The sequence below is a fragment of the Oncorhynchus masou genome, chromosome 32 (genome assembly GCF_036934945.1).
Source record: "Oncorhynchus masou masou isolate Uvic2021 chromosome 32, UVic_Omas_1.1, whole genome shotgun sequence".
In the NCBI taxonomy this organism is placed as follows: domain Eukaryota; kingdom Metazoa; phylum Chordata; class Actinopteri; order Salmoniformes; family Salmonidae; genus Oncorhynchus; species Oncorhynchus masou.
The window spans coordinates 29,154,270-29,168,916 of NC_088243.1; the positions used below are offsets into that span (position 1 = coordinate 29,154,270).

Here is a 14,647-nt window from a genome sequence, read left to right on the forward strand (position 1 = left end):
TCTGTGTGTGTATTTAATGAAACTAACTAAAACATATATTAGTAATCATTTATTTCCCTGAGCCTCCATTGGCCATTGAAATGCTCAGTCTGGTTGTGTGGGTGTTCGGAAGCAAATTTGAAGATATTTACATATCTTCTGAATGGCTGTTAGGATGGTTAAGAGCCAACCCCCTTACCCAGATGAACAGTCATTGGTCTATTATATTCAGATCACTTTGTGACACCATGATGTGGCTAAAAGTTCCATCCCACCTGAACAGCCTGAAATTCCAGGCATTTTTTTTCAAACAGCTTCTACACAAAAAGGGCATTATCACCATGTTCACAATTTCAGTGTTATTTAGACCTCTTAATGTGAAAGATCACGTTTTTAACTGCACTGCCCCTTTAAGCATAGTGCAGAGAGCTCAACTAAGGTAGCTTTTTATATGGGTGGGATAAAGATCCTATCTGGGTTGTGGGATCCTTGGAACCTTATCATTTAAAATGTAAACTTCAATGGGATAGAAACGCTCCAAGGATCCGTCATATCCAAGAACCGTTATATCCAAGCATACGTTATATCGAGGCAGAGTTTAGTATTGATAACTAGTCGCGCGATTTGCTAGCAACATGAGTCGATACTTGTAAAATGTACATTTAAAAAATGCATGACTGCACTGTACAACTGCGGTCCTACCGCGATTTGCTTAAATTCATAATTTTAAGGAATACAGCCACCGATGTTTTCCTAATTTGTGTTGCTGAACTGGAGACATACTGACCTCTGAGATTCAATTGACAGAAGCGAGTTGAGCAACACAATTGAGGAAAACATCGGTGGCTGTTTTGGATAAAAGTGTTGTTTTTTTAAGTATGAATTTCATCACCCCTGGGCAGCACCGCAATTGTACAGGACACATTTAGCGCGACCAGTTTTCAACACTCCGCCTTGATAAAGAGAGCACAGACCGAAAAAAGACAGCGGGGCGGAAATTACTTCATTCGTTTGGCAGCGGGGCGGAAGTACGTCTCATGTTTACAGCTGTGAAAACAAAACAAGCAGGAACTGCGACTGGTGAGTGGAAACAACAGCATCGTTACATAACATAAGGATATCATTTCATTGAGAAACGGAGCATCTAATCTCAAACAGCGTTCTCATTTTAAGTGCAGTAACAACAATTGTGTCACGATACCGTTGTAAGCGATATCAAGGTTTCGCAACGATAATGTTTTGGTTTGTGGTTTTCTTAGCACATCTCGCTCCCCAGGCTAGGCCTATTGTTATCTAATTATCATGGTCAGTTTCAGAACGATAGAAGAAACAATCAAAATTGATGAACGATATGAACTTTCTAGTTATTTGGAGTCTGCCGAAGTGCTGAAGGCTACACACAATATATTTTACATAATAGTTTAATTCCCCTGTCCAATTGGTCATATTCAGTCCTGATTATAGCCTAATGATCAAATGATCTCTTTCCCTCTGTCTTCATGTTCTATTCAAAAGTGTTTCAGTAGTAGCAGTGCTGTAATAAGGAATGAGTTGTGAGTAGATTCATTCTGTAGGCTATGTAGTCACTGAAAAAAAATCCTAGGTTCCACTTTAAACGATCAGTAAGCATTTTATAGAAAACTTAAGCACATGTCTTTGTGATACTTGTGGCAAAGTGCCAGATGCCAGACCTGCAAGTTTGTTTTATACAGTATGCTATAAATAAGTTGTAAAGCATCTACTTTGGCCCTATGAAGGGTTTATGAAGGCTGTATTAAGACTAACACAATTGTTGTTCAATTAGTTGAACAAAACATCTTCATAGTCATGTGCATTATGCTTTAACAGTAGCTTCTCAGAGGATTCTGAGTGTTGTAGTTGGCAGCAGCAGCAGCATACACTGTCCTCTTATCCTAGACGCACCATAAGCTAGTGTCAACGTACACTATACTCATTCTATACATGTGCCAATCACATCTACAGTATACTGGAGCTGTACTGCTCCAGCTTACCAGTATTCCTCTCCCACTGTCCCCCAGCAGCATGATGGATGAGCTGGTGCACGACCTGGTGTCAGCCCTGGAGCAGACCTCCGAGCAGACCAAGCTAGAGGAGCTCTGGGAGGAGATGGTTCTGAGTCCTCTGCAACAGCGCAGGCAGATCCGACGGCGCCGGGGACGTAAACGCCGTTGTGACTCCTCTCTCCACCCCTTGGAGCACAGCCGTTGCCTCAGTGAGGCCTCCGAGTCCAGCCTGGACGAAGCAGCCAAGGACTGCCGGGAGAATGCTGCCCCGGCCCCCTCCGCCGCCAACTACAGCGACTCAGACGACATGGTAATGGCCAAGCGCTGGCCCTCCTGCTCCAGCAACAGCTACGCCATCAAGACCAAGCAGCACTCCTGGCCTGAGTCAGACTCCTTCACAGAGAACACCCCGGGACGGCCACTCAGGAGGAGGCGGAAGGTCAAACGCATGACCTCTGATGTGACGGTCAGCCTGCAGCAGAAGTTGACGGTGTCAGGGGTGGATGGCGAGCGGGGCGGAAACTACAGGTTGTCCAAAAAGCAGCGTCTGTCCAGGCTGAAGAAGGGCGCTGGAGGCTGGGTGGGAGTGGACAGGGAGGCTGATGGAGTGGGCCTCAGGGCAGAGGAGTGCTGGAAGGATAAGATCCCATTGGTCCTGGAGGCCAAGGAGCAACGAGAGGCTTCTGATGAGAATATGTCTGAAGGGTAATGTTCTAAACATCAAATTTATTTTTGTGTGAGAAAATATCAAGTTTGACAGGACAATAATATAACATCTAAAAGGATATAATATTTTAGGATATATATATTTTTTTACGTTAAGTGTTTTCATTTGGCATTTCCTAAATATTACATAATATTTGCAACCTTTGCAATATTTACAATATAGCCTACAATTGTAAAATATGTTATTGCTGGCCTTTGTTGACACAGACCTAATCAAACTACAAATCACCCCTAAATATCACGTTCCATTTACCCTTTGGGTGGTGAAGTTACTGAGGCAGTCTGGCCCGTAATATAAAAGTCATGGGCATAACTACTATCTGACAGAGGCAATTAAACACAGCGACATTTAAAATGATCTATACTGCCTGTCTACATCTAGTTGTCAATATTCAATGTGGCCCCATCTAAAACAAAAAGTGCATCACATTGATGCTTCTGCACCTTCAAGTATTTCATTGACATAAAAAATGAATGATATTCCCTTCTCCTGCTCATCTGCTCTCTCTCTGAGGTGATAAGTGGGGAGGGATCGCTGATACTGTGGCCGCAAGGCATCACTCAGCTCATTACTTTGCTGGGAGAAATTGTCACAAGTAAATAAGTCGCTTGGTGAGGTATTGATTTGTTTCAAAATAAATGTCTATATTATTCTTAATATTTGAAGCTATGTCTGTCCTGAGTTAAACTGAGTGCATTCCAATGTGTGCATTTAAAAAAATATATCTAAATTAGATATACTACTGTGACTGCCTATAAGTGACATTGGAACCAATCAATTACCATGCTGTCATATTAATTACAATAATGGGTTTACTAAATAGGCCTATTCAGTCCTGCCTGGACACTTTAGGGCTGAGCCAGTTTGACATAAAAATACACAGTGAATAATCTAACCTAACCTCTCAGTGTCTGTATACTATCATCAGTGTCTGTATACTACACTAGTAAGAAAATAGAAACTTGGACCGTGGAGGAACAGGCTGTTTCCATAGACGTCCCAGAGAAGTGCATAGTGCTGCCTGTGTGTAAAGCTGGTTGGTCTCTTCTCCCCAATGTCCCTCCCACTGCTAGACACCTGCCTCCACTGGGTGTTCCCCTTGATGATCTCATTATCTGTTGGCCCATATAAAAAACATGGAGAAGAAGTCTGTGGTAACCAATAATAGGGAGACGGAGGGCTTTACATCTTCTGGTTTAATTTGTCCTGACCTCCCTGGCCCCTCAACGGTACTTGTTTTCTTACTTTATGGAAAAATCAATAGCCGTTCTGACAGAAAACAGCTCGGGAGAAGAAATAAATGGGAACACCGTGGCACGCTGTCAATCATTTCTCACTTACACAACAGAAGGCTGCTGATTGCTGCTCAGTAGACTGCCGCTCTGTACTGAGGACTAAACAATCTCTGGGTTAAGTCCTGCTGGAGTCCAAGGAAATGGGAAAATGGTAGCAAGTGATGGGGGGTTGACAGTGGTACAACAGCCATATTTAGACACCTGGAAAAGCTATGCTCCATCCATCTGATGTTTTAGACTTCAGTTACTTCTTAAAATGTATTTGAACCCTTTTAGGTTTCAGTAGTCTCTCTCTGTTCGTTCCATTAACCTCTTCATATTCTGTGTTTGATCTCTTAAATGTCCTTTGCCTTAAGGTCACAGCTCATGCAGTATATGCACAGACCATAGTCTGCCTTTAGCCGCCCAAGTGCATTGGGAGCAGATGTTGGCACCTCCAGCTGGGCTCCACATCCTTGATTAGAGCAGCGTTGGCCTGCTGGCAGGATGGCCACCTGGTACCCCGTCTGGCCCAGAGAGCAGGCCTCACCTGTGGGTGGAGGCAAACAGGGACACGGCCTTTGTCTACAGCTGTGGTGTTGGTACTGTTGGTGGTGTGTTCAACATGGACAACCTTTCCATCAGAAAGCACAAACCATTGTGCGTGCGTTTGTCACACTCCACACATTCACTTTCTAATTAGGATTTTTTGAAAACTCTACGAAGAGTTTTGGTTTAGAGCTGTATTCCATTTGCTGAAGTTCATTTTCATAAATCTCTGAGACTAATCCAATTACAGGAGCTCAGGGAGAGTGGGATAACCTTATATTCAAGACGCCCATGGAAGAGGGCATGGATTTGGATTGGGGCGGCTTGTTTGAAGAGCCAACGGAGCCATTGTTATCTGCGCTTTGCCCCCCTCTGTCTCTGTCCCCCCTCTGCTGAATTAGCCCAGGCTCAATAAATGGCGGCCGACCGGTAATCTCTGCGCAAACTGGTCTGCCTCTCCCAGGAGCCAGGGATTATATCCTAATGATTAGTCCTAATCTGGATACTTTGTTTTTGCTTCACCTCACTGGCTTGTCTGCAGACAATGGGGCCGTGTGGGGAACTGATTAGTTCAACCAGAAATGACTGAGGTTTGTCAGAAGGGAGCTTTTATTCCACACTGGAATGCAGTTGTCGTGTCTTAGAACACGTAACTGTCCTTGTCTTAATTGAGTGCCACCATGGTTGAAGGGAACATCAGTGTGAAGGCTTATTTAGTGATATGGAGCCTGATGCAAAGTACGTGATAGTATTTCTCTGGGAAGAAGAAATGGGAGGCGTGTGTTTTGATTGCTTGGCTACCCAAACTCCTTGATCTGGCCAAACGCTACACCAGACCCACGGACGTTAGTTTCTTCTCCGCAATGAGTCTAGATTTGAGTACCTATCCAACGATTTCTAGAACGCAAACATTCTAACCATTCTGATTAGTCCCATAAACTGATGGGTTGGGCCAGAGTCAGAACACACGTGGGTAAAGCTGCATTTAGAAATTGGCTTTGATACTCTGATTGGTTTTAGATGATCCAATCGTTGATGACTTTGTTTTGTACAACTTTATTTTGACATCACCACAAACGACTTCAATGATGGCAATCTCAGACTGAGCAGTGGAAGAAAACAAGTTTGAGTCATCAGGCAAGTGTTTTGATGAGCTTTACCTGTAATTGATACTAACACAGGAATGATCCTTGTTCTCGCAAGTGCATTTGAAACAGGCTAAGTTTGACTAAAAGGTCTGTCAACTTTTCCTGACAAAGGTCATGGGAGGAGATGAAAGAGAGAGGTGTTTCTACTGGTCCCAAGAAAAATGGCAGCCTCAATTATTCATGGAATTAATTAGGCAGTACTTAATGGAAACGGTTTCACATTGGCTCAGGGCTGCTCCCAGCGACATCACATTACACCTTTAATACGGATAAATAGTTAATGTGTGGCTCTAATTAATTGTTTATACCTGTGATCTTTTTCAAACTTTGCTCCAAATCCCCCTATAGGAAGCGAACACATTTTTTAAATGCAGAAATTTTCAAACTTTGCTCCAAATCCCCCTATAGGAAGCGAACACATTTTTTAAATGCAGAAATGGAGGAAACTATTGTACCGCTGCCATCTGTGAGCCATAACTTGTTTTGGGTGCATATTTCTAAATGTTCCTCTATTATAGAGAAAGATAATTATTGTACATGTGTAACCTGTACTTAAAATATTCTCCTTAAGACCATTTGGAAAGTATTCAGACCCCTTGACTTTTTCTCCACATTTTGCTATGGTACAGCCTTATTCTAAAATGGATTGAATAGTTTTTTCCCCCTCAAAGAAAAAAGTTGACATGTTTGCTAATTTATTTAAAATATAAAAACTGAAATATCACATTTACATAATCATTCAGACCCTTTACTCAGTACTTTGTTGAAGCACTTGTTGAAGCAGCTTGGCACACCTGTATTTGGGGTTTCTTCTATTCTTCTCTGCAGTTCCTCTCAAGCTCTGTCAGGTTGGATGGGGAGTGTTGCTGCACAGCTATATTCAGGTCTCTCCCGAGATGTTTGATCGGGGTCAAGTCCGGGGTCTGGCTAGTCAACTCAAGGATATTCAGAGACTTGTCCCGAAGCCACTCCTGCGTTGTCTTGGCTGTGTGCTTAGGGTCATTGTCCTGTTGGAAGGTTAACCTTCGCCTCAGTCTGAGGTCCTGAGCGCTCTGGAGCAGGTTTTCATCAAGTATCTCTCTGTACTTTGCTCTGTTCATCTTTCCCTTGATCCTGACTAGTCTCCCAGTCCCTGCCGCTGAAAAACATCCCCACAGCATGATGCTGCCACCAACATGATTCATCGTAGGGATAGTGCCAAAGGATGTGATGCTTGTGTGGTGCCAGGACAACAAACATCACCAACAAACTAACAGGGGCCAAGCACACCAAGACATTCGTGAAGCAGGCACTACAAAACCTACTCCCCCCAGGAGACTGAAGAGATTTGGCATGGATCCTCAGATCCTCAAAAGGTTCTACAGCTGCACCATCGAGAGCATCCTGACTGGTTGCATGACTGCATGGTATGGTAACTGCTCAGCCTCCAACCACAACTCCTACATGTACATACTACCTCAACTAACCGGTGCCCTCGCACATCCCTCTGTATCGGCATCCCACTGTAAAAAAAAATCATCTGACCATATGACATCCTCCCAATCTTCTTCTGGATCATCCAAATGCTCTCTAGCAAACTTCAGACGGGCCTGGACATGTACTGGCTTAAGCAGGAGGACACGTCTGGCACTGCAGGATTTGAGTCCCTGGCGGCGTAGTGTGTTACTGATGGTAGGCTTTGTTACTTTGGTCCCAGCTCTCTGCAGGTCATTCACTAGGTCCCCCCGTGTGGTTCTGGGATTTTTGCTCACCGTTCTTGTGATCATTTTGACCCCACGGGGGGAGATCTTGCGTGGAGCTCCAGATCGATGGGAAATTATCAGTGGTCTTGTATGTCTTCCATTTCCTAATAATTGCTCCCACAGTTGATTTCTTCAAACCAAGCTGCTTACCTATTGCAGATTCAGTCTTCCCAGCCTGGTGCATGTCTACAATTTTGTTTCTGGTGTCCTTTGACAGCTCTTTGGTCTTGGCCATAGTGGAGTTTGGAGTGTGACTGTTTGAGGTTGTAGACAGGTGTCTTTTATACTGATAACAAGTTCAAACAGGTACCATTAATACAGGTAACGAGTGGAGGACAGAGGAGCCTCTTAAAGAAGTTACAGGTCTGTGAGAGCCAGAAATCTTGCTTATATATATATATATATATATATATATATATATATATATACTGCTCAAAAGAATAAAGGGAACACTTAAACAACACAATGTAACTCCAAGTCAATCACACTTCTGTGAAATCAAACTGTCCACTTAGGAAGCAACACTGATTGACAATAAATTTCACATGCTGTTGTGCAAATGGAATAGACAACAGGTGGAAATTATAGGCAATTAGCAAGACACCCCCAATAAAGGAGTGGTTCTGCAGGTGGTGCTTATAGCCCAACACCCTGCAGGACGTTTGGCATTTGCCAGAGAACACCAAGATTGGCAAATTCGCCACTGGCGCCCTGTGCTCTTCACAGATGAAAGTAGGTTCACACTGAGCACATGTGACAGACGTGAACATGTGACAGACGAGAACGTTCTGCTGCCTGCAACATCCTCCATCATGACCGGTTTGGCGTTGGGTCAGTCATGGTGTGGGGGGGGGGCATTTCTTTGGGGGGCCGCACAGCCCTCCATGTGCTCGCCAGAGGTAGCCTGACTGCCATTAGGTACCGAGATGAGATCCTTAGACCCCTTGTGAGACCATATGCTGGTGCGGTTGCCCCTGGGTTCCTCCTAATGCAAGACAATGCTGGACCTCATGTGGCTGGAGCGTGTCAGTAGTTCCTGCAAGAGTAAGGCATTGATGCTATGGAATGGCCCGCCCGTTCCCCTGACTTGAATCCAATTGAGCACATCTGGGACATCATGTCTCGCTCCATCCACCAGCGCCATGTTGCACCACAGACTGTCCAGGAGTTGACGGATGCTTTAGTCCAGGTATGGGAGGAGATCCCTCAGGAGACCATCCGCCACCTCATCAGGAGCATGCCCAGGCGTTGTAGGGAGGTCATACATGCACGTGGATGCCACACACACTACTGAGCCTCATTTTGACTTGTTTTACGGTTTTAAAGTTGGATCAGCCTGTAGTGTGGTTTTCCACACACTACAGCCTGTAGTGTGTGACACCAAATCCAGACTTCCATGGGTTGATACATTTGATTTCCATTGATAATTTTTGTGTGATTTTGTTGTCAGCACATTCAACTATGTAAAGAAAAAAATATTTAATAAGAATATTTCATTCATTCAGATCTAGGATGTGTTATTTTAGTGTTCCCTTTATTCTTTTGAGCAGTGTATATATTTTTTTACTGCAGCTCTTAAATTACTTGTATTTCTTATTCTTATCCATATTTTTTGGAAACTGCACTGTTGGTTAGGGGCTCGTAAGTAAGCATTTCACTGTGTTATATTCGGTGCATGTGAATAATAAAATTTGATTTAGTTTCAGACCAGAGAATGTTGTTTCTCATGGTTTGAGAGTCTTTAGGTGCCTTTTGCTAAACTCCAAGCTGGCTCTCATGTGCCTTTTACTGAGGAGTACCTTCCATCTGGCCACTCTACCGTAGAGGGCTGCAGAGATGGTTGTCCTTCTGGAAGGTTCTCCCATCTCCACAGAGGAACTCTGGAGCTGTGTCAGAGTTACCATTGGGTTCTTGGTCACCTTCCTGATCATGGCCCCTCTCCCCCGATTGCTCAGTTTGGCCGGGTGGCCAGCCCTAGGAAGACTCTTGGTGGTTCCAAACTTCTTCCATTTAAGAATGATGGAGGCCACTGTGTTCTTGGGGACCATCAATGTAGCAGAAATGTTTTCTTACCCTTCCCAAGATCTGTGCCCTGACACAATCCTGTCTCGGAGCTCTATGGACAATTCCTTTGATCTCATGGCTTGGTTTTTGCTCTGACAGGCACTGTCCATGGTTGTAAAAACATCTCAATGATGATCAATGGAAACAATTCTGTGCTCAACTTTCATAGCAAGTCTCATAGAAAAGGATCTGAATACTTATGTAAATAAGGTATTTTTATTTTTAATAAATTAGCCTGTTTTCGCTCTGTCATTATGATTGATGAGGGGAATAAAGGGGAATTTAAAAAATAACATTTTAGAATAAGGCTGTACCTTAACAAAATGTGGAAAAAGGGAAGGGGTCTGTATATTTCCCGAATGCACTGTATATAATAGCGAGACCGAGACAGATAACTGAAAGGGCTATAGGATGAGTAACAATCGTCCTGAAAGGGCAATTAGTGTTTATTATAGGGGCTGCTGCCTATAGCCAGGAGGATGCATGGTGAGGGGATATGCCCTCTACTGCTGTCGAACAGAGAGCCCTGCTCCAGATGCTCAGCCGTGTGTCCAGAGGTGGAGGACAGCTGAGTAGAGGCCTGGGGAACCAGGGTCTGGGGAAGGGGGTGGGGAGGAAGGGATGATCCTGGAGTTCTTGGCTAGGCCAGACGTCTTCCACATTCCCAGGAGAGGCCTGGTCCCTCTCACATCTGCTTCTTGGGTGTGTGAAGGGAGATGCTGCTGGACCATCTGGCAGCAGCCTAGTCTGAGCCTGCCGTCACCGCCACGCCTGTGCAATATGGCAAAGAACCATATCAGCGTGAATCTGACCCCGCCGGTCTCTCTCCATCGTCACCAAGGTCAACGCTGATCACCACAAAGCAAAATGCAATGCAAACAAGACCCTCAGACTTCCTCTGACCCAGTGGACAAATGGCCTCAAAGGACTGAGCATGGATGTTTGTGTTACAGTTGCTACTTGGCATGCTGTGAGAGAATTTAAGACAAAATCAGTGACCATCCATGGCAGTTTGAATGTAATCATCGAAAAAAGTGATACACAACAAAAAACTAAATATGTACACACATTCATTCTTCAAATTCACAGAACACAGTTCTAAAATTTACTCCACCAATGTCCACTTCATCAAGACAATAATTTGTTTTAATATTTTTTTGTGTTAAACAAATAGTCCTGACTCCTGTGTGACCTTGGCGGGTCTATTTAGCTCCCAGCCCAAAGTGGCAGAGGTGTGACAGAGGCAGAGAGGCCCAGGGTGGGGTATGGGCCGGGGCAGAGGGGGGTGGAGGGGTGACACGGGGACGCCTGGGGGCAGGGAGAGGGCCAGCCATGGAGCAGCCTGGGCTGGACCAGCCTTCAGAGCAGATGCTGGCCAGTTGTTGTGTGGAGGCACGTCCGCGGGTCCTGCTCACAGACTGAGAAGGCAGGGGAATCTGCCGCACTCCTGTCATCCTCCAGAACGCAGCACAGATTAGATTGGAGCTGACAGCGGAGGATATTCAATTAGATTGTGCATGTCACTCAGTGGCTTCGACCAGAGTCCTTCCCCATGCCTTTGTGTTGGGGATGGCAACCAGTGGGGAGAGCGCCCCTCCTCTTTTTGTGTCATTTTATATTTATGTTGACCTCTAGCTCGGGACTGATTCATTATTTTGTTATTGAATGTTGCACGTTAACATTTTTGGAATGAACTTGCACGTTTTTGCTTCACATTGGTCTATTTTCAAAGGCACAACCTTCTTTGACCCTAAAATGCACCCATTTTAAAATGATCCATCACAACATATTTTTTTTTTGTTACACATCAGTATTAGCACTACAAAAAGACTGCTAAGTTCAACATGAAATGCATACTGACAATTATATTCTTCTTCCTCTGTTTGCAGTGAAACTAGCAGCATATGCAGCAGTGATCCTGGCCTCTTCACTAACGATGAGGGAAGACAAGGTATTAATGTTCGGCATAATATTTATTTCTCACTAGCTGGGTTTCCATCCAGTTGGCAACAGATTTTCATGCAGATATTGTAGAATTTGCATAAAGAAAATGTGTGCATTCTCTCACCAGTGGTGTGTTTCCAATAAATGGATTTATTGCAGATAAAAGTGAGTGTGTAATGACGTAGTGCACACAAAATCTACTTTTCATGTACTGAATAAAAATGTAATGTTCAATATGTTTCCATCGCATTTTAAACTCTACCGATAGTTTTATCACAAACTGTTGCCTTAAATAGCAAATGTGCCTACTCTGGTCTCTGTAGCCAACAGCTCGCAGATGTAGGCTAGTCTACATGATGAGATTATTATGGATAATTGTTATTTGTCAAATGGCAGTCAAGCATCGATCCTCATGTCACCAGAATAAGACCGTCAATATTTATTGGAAAGGAGCATCAAGAGCCCCCTGTGAAGTTCATCATAAGTTATTTAATCTGTAGACTAATAAACTGTATGGTTTTCTGTATTGTAGTGGGAGAACCACACACCATATCATTGTGTGACTCCCAAGTTTAGTTCGATATGTTGATTATTATACTGAGCAAAAATACAAACGCAACATGTACAAGTGTTGGTTTCATGAGCTGAAATAAAAAATCCCAGAAATGTTCCAAATGCACAAAAAGCTTATTTCTCTCCAATTTTGTGCACAAATTTGTTTACATCCTTGTTAGTGAGCATGTGTCCTTTGCCAAGATAATCCATCCACTTGACAAGTGTGGCATATCAAAAAGCTGATTAACCTCTCTGGGATATATGGGACGCCTCGCCAACAGCCAGTGAAATTGCAGGGCGCCAAATTCAAACAACAGAAATCTCAAAATTATAATTCTTCAAACATACAAGTATTATACACCATTTTAAAGATAAACTTCCTGTTAATCCTGCCACAGTGTCTGATTTCAAAAAGGCTTTACGACGAAAGCACACCTTGTGATTATCTTAGGTCAGCGCCTCGTCACAGAAACCATACAGCCATTTTCCAAAGAAGGAGAGGTGTCACAAAAGACAGAAATAGCGTTAACATTAATCGCTGAACTTTGATGATCTTCACCGGATAGCACTCCCAGGACTCCATGTTAGACAATAAATGTGTGTTTTGTTTCGATAAAGTTAATCTTTATGTCCAAAAACCTCATTTGAAATTGGTGCGTTATGTTCAGAAATGCATTGTCTCAAACAAACATCCGGTGAAAGTGCAGAGAGCCACATCAAATTACAGAAATTCTCATCATAAACATTGATCTAAGATACAAGTGTTATATATATGATTATAGATAAACTTCTCCTTAATGCAACTGCTGTGTCAGATTTAAAAAAAAAACTTTACAGTAAAAGCACACCATGCAATTATGTTAGGTCAGCGCCAAGCCAGAAAAACATACCGCCATTTTCCAACCGAGGAGATGTGTCACAAAACTCAGAAATAGCGTTATAAATATTCACTTACCTTTGATGATCTTCATCGGAGTGCACTCCCAGGCATCCCAGTTCAACAATAAATGTTAATTTTGTTCGATAAAGTCCATCATTTATGTCCAAATACCTCCTTTTTGTTCGCTCTTTTAGTCCAGTAATCCAAATTCACAACGCGCGAGCAAGTCCAGACGAAAAGTCAAAGTTACATTACAGTTCGTAGAAACATGTCAAACGATGTATAGAATCAATCTTTAGGATGTTTTTATCATAAATCTTCAATAATATTCCGAACGGACAATTCCTTTGTCTTCAGAAATTAAAGGGAACGCAGCTCGCGAGTGAGACTTAGCTCATGGCATTCTGCCAGACACCCGGTGTCCAGGCAACAGCTCTTATTCGCTCCCCCTTCATAGTAGAAGCCTGAAACAAGGTTCTAAAGACTGTTGACATCTAGGGGAAGCCTTAGGAAGTGCAATCTGACCCCATTTACACTGTATATTGGATAGGCAAAGACTTGAAAACCAACAAACCTCAGATTTCCCACTTCCTGGTGGATTCTGTCTCAGGTTTTTGCCTGCCATATGAGTTCTGTTATACTCACAGACATCATTCAAACAGTTTTAGAAACTGCAGAGTGTTTTCTATCCAAATCTACTAATTATATGCATATTCTAGCTTTTGGGCCTGAGTAGCAGGCAGTTTACTCTGGGCACCTTATTCATCCAAGCTACTCAAAACTGCCCCCCAGTCCCAAATAACTTAAACTGCATTATCATTACACAGGTGCACCTTCGGCTGGGGACAATAAAGGCCACTCTAAAATGTGCAGTTTTGTCACAATACAATACCACAGATGTCTCAAGTTTTGAGGGAGCATGCAATTGGCATGCTGACTGCAAGAATGTCCACCAGAGCTGTTGCCAGAGAATTGAATATTAATTTATCTACCGTAAGCCTATGTCGTTTTAAATATTTTGGGCAGTACGTTCAAAAGTCCTCACAACCGCAGACTAAGTGTAACCACGCCAGCCCAGGACCTCCGTATCTGGCTTCTTCACCTGCAGTATTGTCTGAGACCAGCCACCTGGACAGCTGATGACACTGTGGGTTTGCACAACTGAAGAATTTCTGCACACACTGTCAGAAACCATCCCAAGGAAGCTCATCTGCGTGTTCGTCCTCCTCACCAGGGTCTTGAACTGTCTGCAGTTTGGCGTCGTAACCGACCAGTGGGCAAATACTCTCCTTCGATGGCCGCTGGCACGATGGAGAAGTGTGCTCTCCGCGGATGAATCCCGGTTTCAACTGTACCGGGCAGATGTGTCGTGTGGGCGAGCATTTTGCTGATGTCAACATTGTGAACAGAGTGCCCGAAGTGGTGTTGGGGTTATTGTATGGGCAGGCATAAACTACAGCCAACGAACACAATTGTTTTTTATCTATGTCAATTTGGATGTACAGAGATACCCGTGACAAGATCCTGAGGCCCATTGTTGTGCCATTCATCCGCCGCCATCGCCTCACGTTTCAGCAAGAATCTGTACACTCTTCCTGAAAGCTGAAAATGTCCCAGTTCTTCCATGGCTTGCATACTCACCAGACATGTCACCCATTGAGCATTTTTGGGATACTCTGGATTGACATGTACGACAGCTTGTTCCAGTTCCCGCCAATATCTAGCAACTTCGCACAGCCATTGAAGAGTGGGAAAACATTC

The 14,647-nt window shown here is 43.7% G+C and overlaps 1 protein-coding gene across 4 annotated transcripts in view; it reads left to right on the forward strand.

The window, feature by feature from the left end:
- The first annotated feature begins 977 nt into the window (after window positions 1–977).
- LOC135525875 (G patch domain-containing protein 2-like) overlaps window positions 978–14,647 on the forward strand; it is a 37,053-nt gene continuing 23,383 nt past the window's right edge. For 3 of the 4 annotated variants that reach the window (XR_010453216.1, XR_010453217.1, XM_064953818.1), the window contains exons 1-3: window positions 978–1,059; window positions 2,019–2,708; window positions 11,397–11,458. Coding sequence is in view for 2 of the 4 variants with exons in the window: in XM_064953818.1 (XP_064809890.1) it covers window positions 2,023–2,708; window positions 11,397–11,458 (748 nt within the window). In the remaining 2 variants the exon portion in view is untranslated. The remainder of the gene's footprint in view (window positions 1,060–2,018; window positions 2,709–11,396; window positions 11,459–14,647) is intronic. The other variant, XM_064953819.1, reaches the window with a different exon arrangement.